The sequence below is a fragment of the Papio anubis genome, chromosome 2, assembly GCF_008728515.1.
Source record: "Papio anubis isolate 15944 chromosome 2, Panubis1.0, whole genome shotgun sequence".
Taxonomy (NCBI): Eukaryota; Metazoa; Chordata; class Mammalia; order Primates; family Cercopithecidae; genus Papio; species Papio anubis.
The window spans coordinates 160,488,552-160,511,142 of record NC_044977.1 but is presented as its reverse complement, the minus strand read 5'-3'; the positions used below and the strand labels follow the sequence as shown (position 1 = coordinate 160,511,142).

General features: G+C 39.6%; 3 protein-coding genes across 33 annotated transcripts in view; 2 read left to right on the top strand and 1 right to left on the bottom strand.

Moving 5' to 3' along the window:
• Window positions 1-3,094, top strand: part of ATP2C1 (ATPase secretory pathway Ca2+ transporting 1) — a 164,755-nt gene extending 161,661 nt beyond the window's left edge. For 5 of the 6 annotated variants that reach the window (XM_017955901.2, XM_017955903.2, XM_017955904.2 and 2 more), the window contains one exon: window positions 2,536-3,094. In XM_017955901.2, the coding sequence (XP_017811390.1) occupies window positions 2,536-2,631 (96 nt within the window). In that variant the 3' untranslated portion in view covers window positions 2,632-3,094. The remainder of the gene's footprint in view (window positions 1-2,535) is intronic. The other variant, XM_017955902.2, reaches the window with a different exon arrangement.
• ASTE1 (asteroid homolog 1) lies at window positions 258-14,081 on the bottom strand. Of its 4 annotated transcripts, XR_002520192.2 has the most exons (7): window positions 13,967-14,081; window positions 12,400-12,522; window positions 10,930-12,256; window positions 6,007-6,121; window positions 4,860-5,070; window positions 2,528-2,723; window positions 258-771 (listed from the first exon to the last, which is right to left on the bottom strand). XR_002520192.2 is itself a non-coding variant. In XM_021933861.2 (5 exons), exons 3-5 carry the CDS (start codon window positions 12,229-12,231, stop codon window positions 3,381-3,383), a joined length of 1,563 nt encoding a protein of 520 aa, XP_021789553.1. In that variant the 5' UTR covers window positions 12,232-12,256; window positions 12,400-12,522; window positions 13,967-14,080; the 3' UTR covers window positions 3,202-3,380. The 4 variants fall into 4 exon arrangements, 2 of the variants coding, with proteins under 2 accessions (XP_021789553.1, XP_031518737.1); XR_002520193.2 differs by lacking the exons at window positions 258-771; window positions 2,528-2,723 and adding an exon at window positions 3,202-3,430; XM_021933861.2 differs by lacking the exons at window positions 258-771; window positions 2,528-2,723; window positions 6,007-6,121 and adding an exon at window positions 3,202-3,430 and having other exon boundaries at window positions 13,967-14,080.
• Window positions 14,082-14,089: 8 nt separating this feature from the next.
• NEK11 (NIMA related kinase 11) overlaps window positions 14,090-22,591 on the top strand; it is a 317,965-nt gene continuing 309,463 nt past the window's right edge. For 22 of the 23 annotated variants that reach the window (XR_004181977.1, XR_004181978.1, XR_004181976.1 and 19 more), the window contains exons 1-2: window positions 14,090-14,242; window positions 16,877-17,146. Coding sequence is in view for 19 of the 23 variants with exons in the window: in XM_031662874.1 (XP_031518734.1) it covers window positions 16,977-17,146 (170 nt within the window). In the remaining 4 variants the exon portion in view is untranslated. The remainder of the gene's footprint in view (window positions 14,243-16,876; window positions 17,147-22,591) is intronic. The other variant, XM_031662865.1, reaches the window with a different exon arrangement.

Here is a 22,591-nt window from a genome sequence, read left to right as displayed (position 1 = left end):
TGGCATCCTCACTTCTCTACCTTTCATTGCCCAGACTTCATACTAAAGTACAGAGAGGAAACTGTTTTTAAAAATTTTTGAAATGATAACCAGCTGCTACTTAAAGGCAATAATTGAGTGTGACTTCTACTCTTTCTGAGAATGTAGCTGGCTAAATTGCTGCAATTTAAAGCGTATAGCATATATTACCGTTAACTTGCTGAAATGGAACATGAGAAGTATAAACATGGTTTCAAACATATTTAGAAATACAAAAGTTTCTTAAATCAGGTTGTATTTATTAAAAGCAAAATACAAAATAACTTGGAATTCAGATTGCTGTGATGTTTATCCCCTAACAGGTTAGTCCTAAAGAAAAAGTTAATTGTTTCAAGGGAGGTAACAGAATAATTTTAAGTAAGGATTATATTAAATACATCTAGTTTGATGCAAACTGAGTTTTATTCAAGGTCGGAGGCCTCACTATGTTCCTCTAAGTTTTCAACCATTAACAACCCAAACCGGTTGTTTCCCTTGTACCAACACTTGGTGTGTGCAGTGGTTCTCCCTCTGTTCTTAGAACAGCTGGTATTCTGTTTCTTCTGCCTTTTTTTTTTCGAATTTGATTTACCTTTTGGTAGGAATATTGCAGTGGGGGCATATGACCTTGTGGCATTGAATAGATGTTCATAAAGTTGCTTAGCCTCAGGACACATGCTCAGGAGACTTTCTACAGAGGTCGATGCTAGCAGTTGTTGGCATAGCCCGTGCACCAGGCTTCCACTGTACAGTCTGTTCAAAGGGAGAAAACAGTATGTTGTTAAAGAACTAATTCAGTGCAACAGGATAACCATCATTGACATAGCTTCAACAAATGCATCTAAATAATGAGAGCTCTTATTGCTCTATAATATTATTGAAATTACTTAAGAATAATCTGTTCTTTGAAGGAAGGAACTGAGCTGGTATGACAAAGATTCTTTGCTGGTGATACTTAAAAACTTTTCATCAACAAATTACATGATGCATGCTTAGTTCGTTCTGCAGTTAGTCCCAAGGCTGAGGAGGTGTCTTTAACACTTTAATTTTAAAGAAAAGCAATTTAAAATGACCCTGATAAACCAAATAGGTGGTTTGTTAGAATATGAGAAAATTTATTGGCATCATCTGCAAGGTCATTCACTGGGACTAAAACCTTCACAAATAGAAGATGAGATTAATTGGAATCCACAAGTTTATTAGTTATGGACAAAGCTGATGAACTGGTACCTTAGCAATCCATGTAGAACCATCATTTAATCAGTGTAAAATCTCTGTGTAAAAAGCCTTGGTTATGCTGAGATTCAAGAACAGTCCTGCTCTTTAAATCATGATTAAGAGAACTGTTTGGTTTTGTGTTTCCTGTTTTGTCTTAAAAGGATTTGTGGTAACTAAAGAGGATCCAGTCAAGAATGACCTTAAATTATTAAACAAAAGAAATAAAGAATCCATGGGTCAAAGGCCAATTAGTCTTATTTGTGTTAGCTCAGATATAAGGCCCAGAGATACATTAACAACACTGTTTACTGCCAGGAGGCTTTTTACCTTGAAATATATAAAGTCCCACCATATTTTGTATGCCTCCATATATCCTCATTCAAAGTATTGAAGGCACTGGGGCTGCAACAGCAAATTAAATAGACAAGCCCCTCTACCCATAGAGTTTACATCTGAGTGGAGAGACAAACAAAACATAATCTATCTCCTTTTTATCTTCATCTCTCCCTCAAGTACCTCCTGGATGGTCAATTACCAAGATGTCCAATCCACTGATCCTATCACTGTTTTCACTGCTCCACACCCTACTGCTGCTGTCATTTATTTTTATGATACCCAGCTTAAACTCCACAGACAAACATTATAATTACTCTGTGGCACATAGGCTCAACTCCCTTATTGTCTTTCTTGCCTGGTAAAGCAAACATCCTATGTTAAGTTCACTTGGGCATCTACTCATCATCTCACTTAGAATGAAAACTCCATTAGAGCAGAGATTCTGTTTTTGTCCCTACACCCTAGCACAGGGTAGGCATTTAATATTTGAATGAATGAGTAAGCTATATGCCAGGTGGTAAGGAATGCAGTTAAAAAAAATACAGAGTAACAGGACTAGAGTGAATGAGGGTAGACAGTATGTCTCACTAGGGTGGGTTATCAGAAAAAGGCTCTACAAAGTGACATTTAAAGACCAAGAGGAAAGGAGAGAGTTATATCCTACCAACAGTTACTTCCCCTCTCCCACATATTAATGTTTTACTTAAAGGAACTGATGTTTTAAAATTGAATTGAATCATGGAAACATTCTTTGAGAATATGTAAATTTAATATTTTTCCTGTTTCCAGCTCTTCAGCTGTAACAGTGACTCAAAATCAATTACACTAAGATTAGGTTTTGGTTTTTTTTGTTTGTTTGTTTTTTTAAGTAACTTTGTTGCTTTAAATATAAGTGAAAGTACTGTATTTACTTTTGTGTGCTTCCATCTGAACTAAAGTTTCCCATGGTGCTTACCGAGTTAGGTCTGGCTCTGGGAGAGGAGTGGACAACAGCTGGTTGAGATACATCCCCATCTGGAGACAGGATTGCCACTGACAGAAGATGTGAGCTGTGTCTAAGTCCAGTCTTGTGCCCAGCCGTGTCTGCACCTTCACTCTTTGGAACTCTGCATACAACATCTTAGCACCATCTTCCTGCAGCTCTTCCTTACCTAAATAAAGAAACAACCCAAGGGCAGTATTTCAAAAGCACTGTAACAGCTTTTCATTTCCCCACATATACTACAAATTCCATACAGAAAACAATGCATTGAAAAAAACCAAGATGTTTTTCTCTTCTGGCTTCATAAATGCCTTGCTGTATAAATTGAAATACTGATATTGAACTGTTTTTTTAATGATGACCTAACTTTATTCAACCCATCAGAATTTACTTTTTCCCTGAAATAAGATCTCTTCCACTGGTCTACTACCTGACTATAAACATGTCTGCATTTGAATTCTCTAAACCCTAAATCTGTGTCTATGAAAAATACAAATGACTATTAAATATTATTCTCTTTACTGTTCTCTTTCACCGAAACTCCCATGCTGTGGTACATTTGTGTTAAAGAAACAACCTGTGTGTTCAAAACACATTTTGACCTCTGTGTTTTATGGGAGGAAGCTAAAGTATGACTTGGAGAATTTGGCAAATAATCAGCTTCTTTTCATAGTAGGATAAGGGGCAAGAAGCAACAATCCTAGGAAATAAGGAATGTTGCGTGTGTTTAGCTGTAAGTTTCTACAGATTTGTTTGGGCAGGGGTACACAAAATTAACATCTGGACCAATTTGAAAATAATAAAAAGGAGGCCCACCTTTTACCAACTAGCGAGCAGCAAGGCACTGAGCCTGCCTGGGGAAAGGGTCCACGTTTCCTAAAAGAAAAGAAACAGACCCTTGACATGCCCCTTCTGTTGGACTCAGGTAAAAACTTAATAGGCTTGTGCTCTGAGAGCTTTCTCACAGTGTATTTATTATTCAGTCAGAGGAAATACCCTAAATCTGTGTTCATAAAGCAGCAGTGGGCCTTCACTGATTTGTTTTAAGTTGGCTGTCGTATAACAATAGTCCCTCTGACAGCTGGCAAGCTTGAACCTTAATACTTGGGAAACAGGAGTCCATGCTGTTCCATTCTTTTATCTAACTTATAAAATAGTAAACTGGAGTAGCACTATCTAATAGAACTTTCTGCAGTGCTGTCCAATACAGTAAGCTAGTCTATGGCCATATGTGACTACCTGACACTTGAAGTGTGGCTAGTGTGACTGAAAACCTCAATTTTTAATTTAAATGGAATTTAACTTTGGCCACGTCTGGCTAGTAGCCACCATAATAGATAGTACTATTCTAGAGTATAATTATTATACATATTTATACAGTGGTAGAGCATTCATAATCTTTAAAGAGGATATTCCACTACAGTATTAAAGTGTCCCAATGTTTCAGCATTTACTTCACCTTGTATTATACGCAGATAAACTTGCCTCGGTGTATTTAAGAGATACTACTGGCCGGGCGCTGTGGCTCATGCCTGTAATCCCAGCACTTTGGGAGGCTCAGGCAGGTGTATCACAAGATCAGGAGTTCAAGACCAGCCTGACCAAGATGGTGAAACCCTGTCACTACTAAAAACACAAAAATTAGCTGGGTGTGGTGGCAGGCTCCTGTAATCCCAGCTACTCGGGAGGCTGAGGCAGGAGAATCGCTTGAACCCAGGCGGCAGAGGTTGCAGTGAGCCAGGATTGTGCCACTGCACTCCAGCCTGGGCAACAGAGTGAGACTCCATCTCAAAAAAAAAAAAAAGACAAATTACTATGTCATCACTACTTACATACTAATTGAAACTGACAGCAGAGAAAAAGGAATAAAAAGACGTATAAGCAAGAATGCAGTGGCTGTAGGTATTTAGAAGTTTCACTTCTGGGCAAGTTTCTTGTGATGACATTGCTGCTGTGCGAATAATTGGATAGGGAACATGGAGTACAAATGCAGCTGGCAAAATACACTGTCATACTTCACAAGTTAAAGCAGTAGGTGCCACCAGAGATGGGAGTTGGCAGTATCCCAACACATCTCACTGCTGTATACTTAAGATTCAAGCCCTCCAGCACTGAACCTGGCACATGAAGTGTTAAAAAATATTTACCAATGAATGAATGATATTTTGGTGACTCCACATCTAAGTTCTGATATAATTAATGGGAGTAAATAATCCAAGAATGCTTTTTTGTTTGTGTAAACTCTTGAGCAAACAATTTGCAAGCAACATGCAACAATATACTCCTGTAATTTCCAGTTACCTACCAGGGCTGTTGATTATGGCAGTCAAGGGTCCCACTAGCATTGAGAGCAGTAAGGATTGTAGATGATGTAGCTTTGTTTTGGTCTCAGTGTGCTGCAACCAGTAGCAACTGACAGCAACGGGCAACTTCAGTGAAGCAGGGATTGGCTCCAGGATGGTCTGTTCCACCTTCAGGGTTTCTAACAGAAGCATCTGCCGCCGCCTCAAGGAGAGCTGAAAATACACACCAAGCATCCTGCAAGTTACTTTGGGAAATGTCTGTTATTTTTTTTTCCACCATAGCATGAAAAGATTTAATGCTAATGAAACTTCTGTCAGCTGTTAAACTTCTTGTGGGAAAAAAAAATCAGCCACACTCACAGCATTTAGAACATGAATGAGATGCTTTATAAATATGGTTGGTTGAATGGGTGTACTGCATACTCCTACACAACCTTTACTTATGTCATTCCATCCTCTTTGTATACGCTGGTGAGCATCTTCAGTGCACATGTCACATGGGAAGCTTGTTAAAAATTCAGTCCTCAGGCCCTACTCCATAAATTTTGATTGACTAACCTGAGAGCGAGCCCAGGAATATACATTTTAACTAGCAGCCCAACTATTCTACTTTGAGAAACAAAGCTCTATACTCAACCCCACCTGTTGCCTGTGCAACAGGCATTTGCCTTCAACATGATGCCATTACTAATTGCCTCCAGAAGACAAACGTTGCTTATAGGAACCCTTTGTGGCATATACTCTATTTGTTTGGGTCCTGTCTCATGTCCCTTCCCTGTTGAATGCTTTATTGTCTTTGCATAAAAGACACACAGGGATTGTCCCAGGGGGCTGCTTGTAGATTAGAGGTATATTCAAGGGAGACAGGAATATTTTAAGGACTACTTGCATTGTGCTTGCAGTAACACACCACACTCACTTTTACTTCATGGTTTAAAATGTACTTCAAGTAAAAGCTCAGAAGTAAACAGCTGTAAGAGCACTGAGGTTCTTGTTGAAATAATTTTACCTCAATGAATTACCAAGACTTGTAAGAACCAGAAGGGACCTTACAGGTCATGCACTCATAGGAATATTAAAAGGGCATCTTCTGGGGGACTTTAAAATCAAACTTTAAGAAAAAAAAAGTTGTATCCCTAGTGTCCGCACCCAGCCAGAAAAAGATTTTCTGCTTTCTGGAAAGTCGAGATGGTGATAGATTTCTTAGCACGTAACATCTAGTTAGTAGAAAGAGTGGTTGACAGCTGAGACTAGAGATGTTCACCTGAAACAAAACACATCATAAATGACAAAATAGTTTCGTCATTAATGCATGAAAACTTTAGTACGATTATTTCTAAATACTGCTTTTAATAATATTGTGATAAAAATTTTAAAATGAGAAATATGCAAAGAGCTTTATAGTATAACCAGTCACCCCTACTGGAAGTAGTTTTAACTACTTAAATTTAAAGTAAAGTGGAAACTAAACTCTTAAACTGGTTTTTAAAATGCACTAAGTAGAGCTAAGAAAATACACCAATTCTTTTCTGATATATAACATTTAAATTACGGAATTATAGAGCCAAGTTACAACTTTTCATAAACAAAGCAGTCTGGCTGCGACTTCAGAGATGTTGTGCCCTGCACTAACCCTATGGCCTTGTTCGAAAGGTTTCAGACCTTTTCTCCAGTCTGTCTGACTTATCTGTAAAATGGTCATTATAATGACTTGTATAAGATGTTTCATCAAACTCACCAGTCCTCAGTCCCTTCCAAAAGGGGAAGTACTCAACTCACAGCCCTTAAAGTTAGGTTCTATCCCATGTGACCACTACTTTCCCTCTTCCCCAGGGGTAGCGAAAGTAGAAGCCTGCAGAAGCAGCTGTCCTGAGAGGCAGAGATGCCCGGAGAGACTGGTCTACTGGTCTTGGCTGCCTTACTCCTTAAGAATGATCCACTTCTGTGTCTCCTTATGATTAACCTCCCATTGGTTAACTTGAATGGTGCTCTGTCCATTGCAACTAACATAACCAAAATGAAAACCTATCCCATGTGGTTATTGTGGGAATTAAATGAGAGACTGTACAGTTTCTATTAACAACAGCTGGTCAAAGCAGATAATGTATTACAACAAGATGTAAAAAACAAAATGAATAGGTACTATCACAAGGTTTCTATACTTGTTCCTGCATTTGTGTTTGGAATCACATTAGCACCTGGTACATTTATAATTTTCATGGGCTAATTAGAACAATTAAGCATTGAGCTAAATTCAGAATTGATTAATTTATGCCAAGAGAAAGCTGGGTGATAGCACAGCACAGAGAGTGAACTAAAATTTCACTCTATTTTGAATCCAGGTAAATGATGAGAACACTAAGTCATCTCTACTTAGCAAGGAATATAAGCAGCCTGCTATACTCAAGGAGTCAGCTGGATTTCCATGTGGGGGAAAAAGGTGTCCTGATCCCTATTTCACACCATACGCACCCACAAAAAACCAATTCTAGCTAAGTTATAGATCTAAATGCTAAACGTGAACAGCAAAAAATTTTCATGACCCTGGAGTAGGCAATTTCTTAAGCAGTTCACAAAAGTGGTAACCACAAATAATAAAAATTTAAATTAGAGTATATTAAGAACTTCTGTTCATCAAAACATACTAAAGAGTGAGTAAACAATGGGAGAGACTATTCACAATATGTTATTTGACAAAGGTACCGTATATGGTAACAAAAATGAGCAAAAAACTGTACAGAAACTTCATATAACAGAATGTCAAATGGCTGATGAACACATGGAAATGGAAAATTGGAAAGAATCCGAATGCTCATAAGCTGTATAATGAAAAAAAATGCTCATAAGTGTATAATAGTAATATACCAAAATAGAATAACGTTACAGCAACGAGAAATGAATGATCACCTACTCACAGCAATGCAAATGAATCTCATGTGGAATAAAATCCAGATGAAAGAGTTCCTTTCTAAAGTAAAAATTCAGTTAAAACTATTCTGTGGTGTTAAACAGTCAGGAGAGTGATTATAGGGAGTTGCAGAGCGAGTAACTGGAACCAGAAACTAGGAGAAGCTTCTGGGGTGGCGATAATGATTCTTTCCATGGATGTATAGACCTTGCAAAAATTTATCGTGCTGTACAAATGATTTGTGCACTTTACTATGTTTATACTCAAGGAAGCATGAATTGCAAAGGAACAAGATGAAACTTTAGGGGTTATGGATACATTCATTATTTTAATTGTAGGATGACCTCACAGATGTAGACATGTCAAAACTCATTAAAGTACACACTTTAAATATGTGCACTTCACTGTACATTACTTCTCAGTAAAGCCATTAAATTTTTTTTAAAAAAACTCTCCTTCAACAGCACCATTTATGTTTGAGCAGAAATGTAATTTTAGCAAAACATTAAGAATGTAGCTATAGTTTGAATTTTATTGGTGTGGGTAAAGTGTTAATAAATCCCTTGTTTGAGAATTTGACTTATGCTCCACTTTCTAGTTTTGTACTCCCGGGAAATGTGCTAAAGGTAGGTTGTCAGTTGTGTTACCAAGCATTATAAAGATGACTTATATAATTGCATCTAAGCTTAAACTATATATAAATGAACTATAAATACCTGGTGGGGATACCATATCTTGGGGTTTCCCTGAGTGCAGTGTCTTAAGTAGGATATCCCTCTCAGGGACCTAGCTAGCTATATTTATGGCATGAATTATAAGAAAGACTGGATCCTATAGGGAACGGGGCTTTTAAGCCAGTGAAACCTTTTTTTTCTCCTTTATTTAACTGAGATATAATTCATATGTAATAAAAATCATCCTTTTAAAGTATACAATTCAGTGGGTTTAGTGTATATATATTTTTAGAGACAGGGTTTTGCTCAACAGGGAGCACAATCACAGCTCACTGCAGGCTTGACCTCCTGGGCTCAACAATCCTCCAACCTCAGCTTCTTGAGTAGCTGTACCACCATGCCTGGCTAATTTTTAGTTTTTTTTTTTTTGTTTGTAGAGGCAGAGTCTTCTTGTGTTGCCCAGGCGCTGGTCTTGAACTACTGGCCTCAAGTGATCCTCCCACTTTGGCCTCCCAAAGTGCTGGGCTTACAGATATGAGCCACCTTGCCTTGGTTTAGTATATTTATAAACTTGTACAGCCATCACTAATTCCAAAACATTTTCTTCACTCCGCCACCAAAGAAACCCTGGGGGTTTAACAGTCACTCGCCAATGCCAAGAAGGCTCTTAGACTCACTGCCCCATGCCAAGAAGGCTGTTGCACTCATACACTATGACATTCATCTCCTCCTCTCTGAGATGTGACTGATGAGGAGGCTAAGAGGCTAGTTCCTGGTCAGCTGTGTAGCCCAGGGAATGGCACTACTGGTGTTTTGGGCTAGAGATTCTTTGTTATGGGGCACTTTCCTGTGCACTGTAAGTACAGATTATATAACTTAGCAGCATCTTTGGCCTCTCCCCACTAGATACCAGTAGCAACCACTACCCCTTCTACTCCCTAGGTAGGGACAACAAAAATGTCTCCAGGCATTGCCAAATGTCCTCTGGGGGACAAAATCACCAATGTTGGTAAACCTTTGATGTAGACTGATAACAGTGCTGGGAGAACTCTGACAGAAAAGGAAAACCTGACTCAAACCCACTGGGAAGCTGTGGTTGCTGTCCTACATCCTTGAGTAGACTGGTGCCACGTGTGGTCTATGAGTCTTATGAGACTGAATATGTCATTGGATCTAAGAAAATCCCCTAATGGGCATTGCAATTTTTTTTTGTTTTAAGTTATCTGTATTTAATTTCTGAATCTAGTTCTTTTATGAGCATCGTTTCATATCTATTTGTAATTTTAAATATGTAATATAAAAAGACAACACCGCGATCCATGAGAATTTTTTTCTCCTTGAAAAGGTGGTCTGTTACTCAGGTTTAAGCAACACTGAGTTAGGCTGAGTCATGTTTTCTGTATCAAACTAGGCAAATAACCATAATGACACAAAAACCTATTTTTTTTGTTTTGTTTTAAGACGGAGTCGAGTGCAGTGGCGCAATCTGTGGTCACTGCAAGCTCTGCCTCCCGGGTTCACACCACTTTCCTGCCTCAGCCTCCCGAGCAGCTGGGACTACAGGCGCCTGCCACCATGCCTGGCTAATTTTTGTACTTTTAGTAGAGACGGGGTTTCACCTTGTTAGCCAGGATGGTCTCGATCTCCTGACCTCGTGATCCATCTGCCTCGGCCTCCCAAAGTACTGGGATTACAGGCGTGAGCCATCACGCCCGGCCACAAAAACCTATTTTAAAAAAGGTCTTCAGCGGGCGCGGTGGCTCAAGCCTGTAATCCCAGCACTTTGGGAGGCCGAGGCAGGCGGATCACGAGGTCAGGAGATCGAGACCATCCTGGCTAACACGGTGAAACCCCGTCTCTACTAATACAAAAAATAGCCGGGCGAGGTGGCGGGCGCCTGTAGTCCCAGGTACTCGGGAGGCTGAGGCCAGAGAATAGCGTGAACCCGGGAGGTGGAGCTTGCAGTGAGCTGAGATCCGGCCACTGCACTCCAGCCTGGGCTACAGGGCGAGACTCCGTCTCAAAAAAAAAAAAAAAGGTCTTCATTAATAAAAGTTAAAAAATTAGACCTTAGTATCAGCACTAACCTTATTTGAAATCTGATGTAGTCTGAGATATTATGCCTATCATTACTGTCTATACTTTTTCTTTCAGTTGTGAATTTTTTTCCTTTTTAGCCACATAATCCCATTCTATTGATAGCTAGTATTAACCTAGTAGTAATAACTGTGAAGATAGCACAGACTACTGAAGTACAGTGGAAATGGTAGATTTAGAGCTAAAAGAGCTGGGTTTGAGTCCTAGCACTGTCACTCTCTGGCTAAGACATTACCTAGTTCACTCAATTTCTAGATTTCTTAGCTATGAAATGAGGGCAAGATAGCACTCAACCTCATCAGTTTGTTATAGTAAGCGAGCTAATATACAAGACAGCACTTTGTAACCTGTAAAGTACTTTACAAAAATTTCATTAGTATTACAAATACTTACTTCAGTCAATTTGCTTAAGTCAGAATGATCCTTGGCCAGTTCTACTGCATCAATGATTGAGGTTTTGATATTCTTATTAATCCTTTCCATTTCACTGAAAGCTAGAGGCTGAGGAGGCAATGCATTCCTGGATGTCTTGTCCAGATGTGGTGAGGCATTTAAAAGAAGCCCATAGATGATTTGCCTGATGGGCTGAGATATTCTGTGGGCATTTGGTTGCTGCATGTTTTCCACCTGTGTGTGAAGAATGGTCCGTCTTAGGACCAATGCATCACTGATGAAAGGTGATAGCTGGCCTTTAGCTAAAGCCACTAATACCCATTCTGGTAAACCAAGATTCAAGGCATCTGGACAGACATAAGTACCACACTGGAAGAAGTCCTGCAGCTTCACCCGGGACTGTTGGTATTCTTCCATGGAACAGCACAGAAGTTCCTTAACATTTTCTCGATCCTTTTTTGGGAGGTATTTCAGAACATTATCTAGTGCTTCAGTAGGGTTGGCAAAATGAGACAACCAATTCAGAAGTCCCAGGATTCGGTGGTGTCTCCTCCCTTTAGAACTGGTAGCTCCAAGAGGAAGACGTGCTTTACTTAAGAATGTCTCCATGATAGGTAGATTAATATGGTCATTTCCACATAGCACCGCAAAGAGAGGTAGTAGAGCTTTATTCATATTGCTAAAGTGATGGCAGAATGCATCAAGGGAAAAGCATTTGGCAGGGATATAGTTTTGTGTGCCCTTAATAGTGTTAATATTTCTCCACTGAAAGCTATTCAATGGGCAAAACCCAGTTTTCAGGTCAAAAATGCAAAAGTCACTATCTGACGATAACACAGGGCAATTCCAATGATTAGCAAGTGTCATAATGTCCCGATCTGCTTCTGAAAAGCACTGGACAAAACATACCTGCAGCTTGATCAAAACCTGTATGAATACTTCCCGGATGAGTAAGGGACATACATACCCACTCCCACCAACAGAAAGGGAATGGGCCATCTGGATCTTCTCTCTAGCTCTGTCCTTTAAAGTTGTAAGCTTTTTATCCGAAATGTCACATCCTCCATCTAATACAACATATGGGCATATATTACAAGCAAACAGTGATTCAAAGAAGTTTTGTACAATATCTGCAAAAGAATCATAGTCCCCACCATACCGGAGCTCCAAGTTTGAATTGAAGGAAAGACGGTGGAAAAGAGCATAGCCATCAATGACAATTTTTGTGTCCCGCAACTTCAAATCAGTGAAGAACTCATTACTGTGATCTTCCACAAAACTCATTAGTCCTCGGATACCCATGATGACAGTCTAAAGAATTAATCGCCTGTTTAAAACAACAGAAAGCATTTTCAGCTGATGCTGGTTGTAGGGCACCAAGTCATTGCTTCCAGCACCACTAAATCAACAGCAAATGTTATGAAGTGTTCTTTAGATAGAACATAGATATCAACATCCATAAATTCTTACCTAGATCCTCAAGCAATGTTAGCGGTTTGCTTTTTCATTCTCCTCTGCTTTCTGATACAAAGCACAAACTCAATGGTTTCATGGGTTGTGATCTTTGGATGGTGACAGAGGCTGCTGCTAATTCTAGAAAAACCATTAAAGTCCATTACTGACACATAAGTATAGAAGTTCTCTGAACTTTGATTCTGAAGTGGTAATAGTCAACATCTTACAGCACAGAGTATTTGTTTTGTGGGGTCAAAGTAAAAAGTCCTAAGCTTAAAAAATGGTATCATTATTCATCTCATAATCACAAAGCATTTGGGCTTCAGTAAAGTGAGTTGTGTAGGACCTATGATAGTGATCAAGTTTTTCTTTTGTATTGATAGTCACGGAACTTCTTTCAGACTTTAGGCTTGCGGGCCCTTCTTAATTGGCATAGTTTTTGGTATAAGGAAAACTGCTTCATGCCTCTAGGAACCCCTCTATCCAGTTACACCCCTAACCACGAGCTCTTTTCATCGTCTTTTTTTGTTTTGTTTTTGAGATGGAGTCTCGCTCTGTCGCCCAGGCTAGAGTGCAATGGCACGATCTCGGCTCACCGCAAGCTCCGCCTCCTGGGTTCACGCCATTCTCCTGCCTCAGCCTCCCGAGTAGCTGGGACTACAGGCGCCCGCCACCTCGCCCGGCTAATTTGTGTGTGTGTGTTTTTAGTAGAGACGGGGTTTCACCGTGTTAGCCAGGATGGTCTCGATCTCCTGACCTCGTGATCCGCCTGCCTCGGCCTCCCAAAGTGCTGGGATTACAGGCGTGAGCCACGGCGCCAGGCCTTCATCATCTTATTTTGCATATCTGGCCCAGTTACTCTTCCTCATCTGGCTAACTTAACTCGCAGGATCAGAATTGATGGTTTTTCTTTTGGCGCCTCAGGCTTCAATATGGCGCAGCACGGTACTGTTACATTAAAATCGTGACATTTTGTCACTCATGGATTTTTTTTTGCAATAATTTCGATTTTTAGAGATATTGCATTAAAACTTATCTTGATTACTGAATTTTATTGAGATCCATTTACATTTTACACTTACCTCACGCTAAGTATCTCAGCCCTGTCAGTATCTCAGAACCCTATCCTGTATAGTACTTATTTCTTTGCAAGGCAGTCTTGTAAAGCGTCGACAAGCAGAGACTCTGTCAACTCGTCCTATGCAAATTACAGGGCCTTGCATAGACAGTTGCACATAGCTGCACAGGGAAAAGGCGGGCAAAAGGTTTGACCTAAGTCTTCAAACACAGGCCTTCACACACCGTGCCACCTCGGCCCTCACAACCCGCCGCCCGGACCTGCAGCAGAGCCCACCTGCTCTTTCCTCCCAAAGGAGTAGCTCCTCCTTCAGAAGCCTGCTAGAGCCCAGCGAGGACTGGCTCCTGCACGTGAGAGTTCAACCCCAAGAGCGGGAACCGGAAGTATCCCGTGTGACGTCTCTGGGAAGTACACTTCCGGGATGCAGGTGGCGCCAGACTGCGCCAAGGCGCAGGTGCTCCCGGGCCCGGAGGCGCTAAGTAGCTAAAGAGGGCTGGGACTTACGTTCCGAAGTGGCTACCGTCAGGCTAGGAAAGCTTGGCCCGCCGGTCCTCCTCGCCTTTCTCCGCCTACTTGGGTCGGCGGACACTTCCGCCTTGCTGCAACCTCATCCCGACTTCCCAGTATGCCCCGCGCCGTCTCCCTGGCGACGGTTCCAAACACCCGTGGCCCGCCGTCTCTGGCGGTCGGTGGGTGCGGTTGTCCCTAGTTTGAGGCCTGCTCGATTACTGGCAAGACTTGGGCAAGCCCCGGGGGCCGCTCCGACCACAACAGGGAAAGGTAAAGCGAACTGTGTTCCTCGGGGCTCGCCAGGCTGCCCTGCAAGGGGGAAGGTAATGGTTTCAAGCTGTCCGGGCTGGGTTCCGAATCTCTAGGACTCCATGGCTGCGGTCTCCTAGCTTTCCTGGACGTCTTATCTCCGGATTTACTCCATTCTCAGTGCCCCTCAATAAACGTTAACCTGCTTTGCCAAAATGTAAATGTTTAAAAAAGTGAAGAAGCACGGAATTGTTCGTTTTACCTTAAGGTTAAGGTTTACTTTAAAGGTAGATTTCTACTATAGCAGAACCTGGTGACAAATTGGCTTCCTCTTATTACCTGGGAAGGTAACTACTGATTTTTGACTTGTGATAAATACTCCTCCTTCCGTTGTCTTTTGCCCCCAGTCAAATCTGTTTCACTGAGAAGGGGTAGTTTGCACAAGTGGTAACTTTCTCCAAGTTCCCATCTAGCTTTCTTAACCAACTTTTTTTCCCTCCTTTGGGCGGGAGTTGATCTGCTGGACACTTATTTGCCCTAACAAGATTTATTAAACACCTAATATATGCCAGGGGTTATGCCAGGGATTGGAGATGCAGAAATAACGAAGATGTGTTCGCAGTGCCCAAGTTCACGCACAAACCTCGAGGGGGAGGGTGTTGTCAACTGAACAGATAGTTCTAGAATCTAGACAATGCGAAACATTCTTGGGTAGGTTTATGGTTGCACAGAGGAGACTGATGGAATGGATGACCTAAAAATGGACTGGAATGGGGGTGGCAGGGCTGAGTCTGTGAGGTTGGGCGGGAGGGAACCTAGTCCCAGAGTCTTCTGCAGCCTGGACCAGACTGCTTAAGCACTGCTGGGTTTAGACTGTCCTTTAGAAATAGGAGCCGCTGGAAGTGAACTTCTCATAACTATTCTGTCCGTCCGTAATTCTGTCCTTCCCTAAAGGGAACCTTAATCTCATCTTTAAGGAGAATTACTGAGTGACCTGAAGGACCCTTTTCGGTTGGAAAGGCTGTAAGTCCATATATTTATTTGAACAACTTAGTATGGCCAAACGGCATCACTTTTATGACAGTGAAGGGGAAGTAAAAACGAAAGGTACATTTAGAGGCCTGCTCTCTAGTTGTTTTTTTCAGCAGATTTTACTAACATGTCTTTGGAAGGGAAAAAAAAGCTGGCAACTAATCTCATTGGTATCAGGTACAACTTAACTGGTTAATACATTTTAAGAAGGAAAATGTTGTAAATGGGCATTTACTTACGTTCTGTTTTGAGATTTTTGTGGTTAATTGCCCTAGTAGTTTTTGTGGTTGACGGACACCATCACGTAAGGCCCATTGACCATCCTTAAAAACTACGTTTTTGTCTCATAGCTTTGGAATTGTTGAATATGAAAACCTAGCTTCAAGGTATAAGCAGTTTTCAATTTAAAAGGTTATTTCTATATAGATTTAAAACAAAAGCACACTTTTCTTGATAACTAACAAAACATTTAACATTCTGATGGAATAAAAATGATTTTACTTTGTACCTACTCATATGAAACAGTCCTGCCTTTCTTTTTTTTCTTTCTTTCTTTTTTTTTTTTTTTTTTTTTGTTGAGATGGAATCTCGCTCGGTCGCCCAGGCTGCAGTGCAGTGGAGAGATCTGGGCTCGCTGCAAGCTCTGCCTCCTGGGTTTATGCCATTCTCCTGCCTCAGCTTCCCGAGTAGCTGGGTCTATAGACCTGCCACCACGCCCGGCTAATTTTTTTGTAGTTTTAGTAGAGATGGCTTTCACTGTGTTAGCCAGGATGGTCTCGATCTCCTGACCTCGTGATCTGCCCGCCTCAGCCTCCCAAAATGCTGGGATTACAGGCGTGAGCCACCACGCCCAGCCTAAACAGTCTTGCCTTTCATAACTGTCACATCTCATAGCTCCCTGAAGAATTACAGATACATGTGTAACATTTATATTCCACTGACATTAAATGCAATTTTAGGTTTGAATTGAATTTGTTAACTCTTCCTGTTTTTAATCCAGAGAGATTATACACAATGTGTACAATAGGAACTTTAGAAACTAGAATTTGCTGAGCATGGGAAAAAATTCTCTCTGAATCCTTATCTCTCTTTGCATCTGTTCTAATAAATGCAAAAATTGTGGTTTAACATCTACAGAAAAAAAAAATCTAAAGAAAACAGCACCTGCTAATTCCTTGTTTAATCCTAACTCTCTCTTTGTAAACCAAAGTAAACATAAGGTGGGAAGAGGGCATTACAAAAAGGTTGATGCAGATATATAGATTTAAGGAAGTGATAATGTTCTTGTATTTGGAGTCTTTTATAAGCAGGTGGGGAGTATAAATCTTAAATGAAGAGATTGTTGATTGTAAAACAGATGTCCATCCCAGATATTTGTGGAAAGTTGGCTCCAATTCAGTTCTGCCAAATTTCAATGTACAAAGGGAGGCTCTTCCTGTGAAGGATTGCCTTCTACTGGAATTTGTGGTATCTGTACCTTTTAACATTTTTCTTTCAAGTCGTTAACCAATATGGTGTCATTCAGTCTGCTGATCAAGGTGCAGATAATCACTGCACTTATACTTTTTGTTAGAGATCATTTAGCATCCTTTAGACCTGATCTTTGAATTTTTCATCTTTAAGGAATTGACCAACACTGTTTGGATGAATTTGACCATTTCTTAGGAGACTCGAATGTTAAGTTTCTATAAATGAATGAACCAGTTCTCTGTTGTTTGGAGCAATGCTGAAATTCCAAGAGGCAGCTAAGTGTGTGAGTGGATCAACAGCCATTTCCACTTATCCAAAGACCTTGATTGCAAGAAGATATGTGCTTCAACAGAAACTTGGCAGTGGAAGTTTTGGAACTGTCTATCTGGTTTCAGACAAGAAAGCCAAACGAGGAGAGGAATTGTAAGTAAAAATACTTTGTATGAATCTTGAGTAGGCTGCTTTTTGTTTGCAGGTCTTAGCTGATTAAGAACATGAAGGAGGCCAGGTATGGTGGCTCATGCCTGTAATCCCAGCACTTTGGGAGGCCAAGGCGGGCGAATCACTTGAGGCCAGGAGTTCAAGATCAACCTGGCCAATATGGCAAAACCCTGTCTCTACTAAAAATACAAAAATTAGCCAGGCAGGGTGGTACATGCCTGTAATCTCAGCTACTCGGGAGGCTGAGGCACAAGAATTGCTTAAACTCAGAAGGCAGAGGTTGCAGTGAGCCGAGATCATGCCACTGCACTCCAGCCTGGGCAACAGAGCAAGACTGTAGAAAAAAAAAAAAAAAGAGCATGGAGCAATGTCCACTTTGCTCTTTATACCAAACCAAGTATTTAATGAATATAGGTAAGCTCCCTAATTAGTCTTTCATATTAGGTTTAAAGACATTTCAGCAGGTGAATATAATATCCAAATGACCTCGAGAAGGGAGCTAGAAATGGGAAAGATTATGTGAAAATAAGATGTTTGGGCATGCCACAGTCTCAGTGACAATATTGCTTCCACTTAACTTGATTGGAACTTCTTGAATGAGAAAATAAGAATTGTTCATCATGACTATTTTTAGAAATATTACAAAATACAAATGAACAGTTATTAACATTTGAGATGAATAGGGTATACCAAAGAAAGTACAGTATTAATTTTCTTTGGGCTTTCTATGGTGGAGATTTTCAAATTCCGTAATCAGAAAGCCGTCAGATTAAATACTTAAACCAAATGGACACTCCCATTTAAAATTAGCTTATGTTGATGACCGCCTTTTCACCTCGTCTCTGTTGATTATAATTGGACCCTATACACTTTGATAATAGAGAAAAACTCTTAAAAACTTTAGATAATACCTCCCTTGCAGATAAACCTCCATTTTTGGTGTAAAGTTTTTTTAATTTCCTGCAGTGGAAAGTAAGTTGGAACTGAAGTTAGGGTAAGAAACTTGCCTATCAGAAACGCAGGAGGAACAGAAAGCAGAAGGGAGAATGATCCAAGATATCAGCCCTTAACCCTAGAAGACCACATTTTCATCCCATAGTTTATTGTTTTCTTCTGAGGTTTTAAGGCTACTCTAAGTTCTTCCAGCTTTTGCCTATTGGATATTTCAGAGTGGATTTAAAATAAACACTTTTCTACATCCTCATAGGTTATAGGAATTGTAAAGGTAAATGTTAGTGATGTTACTACTTTGTTTTGAAACTCAACCTTTTAAATAGTCTCTGTCCAGAATTTTTAAAAGCTGTAATTATCTAGAATTTATAGTTTTTAGTTAATTTCTACATGAGGGATGATAAAAGAGCTGGCATTTTTCTGATGTCCTTAGAACATGCATTATGATTCCTACTGAAAAGGATTTTTTTCCTTTAATCCTAGAGGTGCTCTTCTAGCCATTTAGAATAGAATGATAAATTTCTGACAATTATTAGAGAACCTTTATGGAAACATTGAGAGTAAGACCTAAACCAGACCCAGTACTTCTAAAAACTACACTATAGGATCATATACAATTTTAATTTCTTCAACTAATGAGGAATATGAAAAATTTTAAGATAATTCACAGGAGGACTAAAAAGTTGATTAAAAGGATGTAAAATAAGATGTATGAAGATCAAACTTGAAACCTTTAGACTTGAGATAATGAGTGAGTGGAGAGAGTGTATTTGTAGTTGGGGGAAGAGAGAGAGAAAGAGAACGAGAGAGAAGAAAGGGGGCTGGGGCTAGTTGGTTGGTAAGTGATTTGTTAGTGATTTTTCTTGTACCTGAACCAGTCTTAAAAAAGTATGACTAGAGCTGAAGATGGCAGACAGAGTCTGTGTTTGTGGAATGAATCCAATAGTGAGGATAACGGACAAAAATCATTTGGCACCAGAAGGTCTCGTCCAGAATCTCTAGGAAAGGAATCTTTCATCATCAGAATCCAAAACATATTGCATACTGTCCACATGTGGCTTTCAGATGTCTTTTATTTGGTCTGGGTAGTGTTTCTTTTTAGTAAATTAGTCAGTTTTTTTGTTTTGTTTTGTTTTGTTTTGTTTCTTGAGACAGAGTCTCACTCTGTCGCCCAGGCTGGAGTGCAGTGGCATGATCTTGGTTCACTGCAACCTGCACCTCCCAGGTTCAAGTGATTCTCCCACCTCAACCTCCCAAGTAGCTGGGATTACAGGAGTGCACCACCACACTCGGCTAATTTTTGTATTTTTAGTAGAGACAGGGTTTCACCATGTTGGCCAGGCTGGTCTTGAACTATTGACCTCAGGTGATCCTCTCACCTTGGCCTCCCAAAGTGCTGAGATTACAGGCATGAGCCACCGTGCCTGGCCAGTAGTTAGTATTTTTAAATGAGCAGCTCATATAAATTGAGCATTTTGTCTTCTCTAGATAAAAAAAAAAAAAAAAAAAAAAGATTTGGTAACGCTTGCTAACATCAGTTCGTGTGTAGCCACAATGGGCTGCTAAAGCTAGGTAGCAGCTACTCCTTTAGACAAATTCTGTATTCTCCAGTTAGCCACATTCCTGCCTCTCCTCACTGTCTCTTGCGTACAGCTGCATCACACCTTTCCACTACCTGCCAACCTTTGTAGACAATTGCTTTTAGAATTATTTGCTAAAATCAGAAAAAAGTGTGAATGTGACTACTCACAAAATTCTAGAATGCTATAATAGAAACAGAGCAGTGTGGTGTCATTGTTAAAATACCAGCTTTGGATGTAAAGAAGGAGTAAAGCCAGGCCTGTTCTTAATGTGAAGTCTAGATTCTGCACATTCCTAATCTGAGCTTTGGTTTTCTCATCTTTAAAATGGGTATAATACCTCATAGGACTGTAATAATAATACGATATCTGCCTATTTATGTAAGATTTAGATATCACATTGCGTCGCTCATAGTTATCCCTCAAAAGCAGCACAGATTCACCTTAATTATAAACAATCCATGTTAAAGGAATGATTAAAGGAAGCCTAACAAAACTTTAGCTAATTACCACCCAATGACTGCAATTGGAAACTTCTAATAAATGGAAGGTTTTTTTGGATTACTTTTAAATGAGAAAAATTTCCCAAATAAACCAATCTGAAACCAGGAATGTAATTTAAAAAACTTATTCAATGATTTTTCTTGAGATTGTAACAATTCTGTTGTCATCTTTTATATCTCTGTGGCTGTCCAAAATAAATTTGTTCTCAAAATGTGAACCTTTTAGCTAAGATATCAACTCATCAGTGATTGTTATGTTTAATGCATGTATGGAGGCAGGAAACTAAACTCGTTTTTGTTTTTTTTGTTTGTTTTTTTGTTTGTTGTTTTGTTTGTTTGAATCATTTGTGAGCAAAGCACTTTATAGCACTACTCATTGTCCAAGCAATTTGACTAGATATGGTTTTAAATTATGGTTTACATGCTAGACATAGGGAATTGGTTAATGTGAGAGGTGGCTAGAAGGTGAATACTTTTTAGAGATTTTTATAATGGTATGAATGCTATTCCTTCAACACATCAGAATAGGTATGACTTCCCTTTTTGTTTTGCAGATACACCCTTAACTTTTTGAGCTCATGAGGAAGGTATCAGACTCTCCCTTGGTATCAGTGTTAAAGGAGTGACTTGGGTAGACCATAAGTTTGTAGGACTTATGACTAGTTCCTATGAAGTACAGATTCCTTATATACGTTTCTAGATTTAATCAGAACTTGACAAAATGGAAGAGCTATATGTACATAGTACTTTTCAATCAAAGTATTGCAATTTATCATTTTGCCACCTGGGGGCATCACTCCACCATTGACATTTTGCATATGGGATGCCCTGTAATTACAATGTAAATACCATATTCCTTTACATTTTTATTGACTTTCTGAATTAGCTGTGAGATTAAAATAAAAGCTACAGACATTTCACTTGCTCAATGCATGTTTGTAGAGTTTTCTTTCTGGCATAAATGTCGGGCATCCCTTTTTTCATTATAACAGTAGAATGAAATTAAACTGTTAAAATGCGTAGTGAATGGGATAGAGGTTTTTCCTTTATTATGCATCATGAAAGTCATAAAACAATATTTGAGAATATTTTCTTTCATAATTATAGACACTCTGGTCTAATTTTGTTGTCATAGTCCTAAAAAGATTGTGCTAGTTCTTATTCATTTTATTTTATAGTTTTGTTAAGTTGTCAAAGTATCTTTTCAAAAAATCAAACCCAAAAGATTTGATCAGCCAAGAAACTATTTTGGCCCTTAACATTAGCATAGTGCATGTAATTTAATAGAAAAGAGATGTTAAGGAAATAGGTTTACCCTAAAATACGTGATTAAACTTGTAATTAATCATGGCCACAGCTGCAATGAATTTCAACATTCATCTTATTGGCATAGAATGTTTGTGATAATGATTTTTAAAAAATTTATCGCATTTAAGATACAGTGATCTTACTATGCAGAGCTGGTTTTCTGCTATAGTCTGTTTTAATCTGTCAACTATTAAGTATTTAATACAATTTAAATATTAAACCTTTGCTTTGGACTCAGCACGAGAGAGGAAACTGAGGCAGTAGGCGATAAGGCCTGGCCCTCAGGTGCTTCCAGTCTGGAAGACTAAATCAGTACACACAAAACAACTAGTATACAGCACAAGACAATGCTTAAATATCTGTGTGGCAGGTTGCACTCGAAGATGTTGGACTGGCCACTGCCTAACTCCCTTTCTAGCTGAATATGGTAATTATCTTACTTGTTTCTATGTACTATCTAATTTATGAGTATTTTCCCCCTTGGTCCTATCCATGTACATATCCAAACATTTTCCCCCTTAACTGTGATCCTACACCTTGGTCTTTGCCTAAATATGGGAAAAATGGTAAACATGGAAATGTTTTATCTCTACAGAAGGCATTTTTTTCCCCCTCTATCTCATATGTCTGCCTAAGATGATGATCAGGAATTAAATAGGAAAAGGCCTACAAGTCCTTAAAAAAATGTCCCTCAAGTCCAGGCTCTTGCCTCCTCAGAGAGCTCTTGGGTTCATATTAAAGCAGATTTTTAGAAGTCCTAGCAAGCTGGTTTTCCACCCAGCTATGGAAACAAAATGAAGGAGAGGGGGCCAAGAGTTGATGCTAGAATGAGTCATACTAACAGAGGGGAGTGGTCTTAGACCATAAGAGTAAGGGAGGTAGAAAGTAAGAAAAAGATAATTGAAAAACATCCCCAAAGCCAAAACAGTCTGGGTCCATTGTTGTAAAGCTCTCCCTACTCCAGTTTCTACTTACAGAAATCTCAGACGTGCAGCCCTATTCCAAATTACTGTATTGAGATAGAATCACCAACTGGCATGGAGTCAAAAGGGCCCAGGGTCTTTAAAGGACTGAACCATAGTTGA

What these genes read in the sequence shown, in the direction of transcription:
- ASTE1 (XM_021933861.2), bottom strand. Translation starts at nt 12,231, where the DNA reads ATGGGTATCCGAGGACTAATGAGTTTTGTGGAAGATCACAGTAATGAG. An exon ending in ACTTAAGCAAATTGACTGAA is followed by an intron (nt 5,071 to 10,929) that starts GTAAGTATTTGT and finishes GTGTATTTTCAG; the next exon opens with CTCTCCTTGAGGCGGCGGCA. An exon ending in TGCCATAATCAACAGCCCTG is followed by an intron (nt 3,431 to 4,859) that starts GTAGGTAACTGG and finishes CTTTTCTTTTAG; the next exon opens with GAAACGTGGACCCTTTCCCC.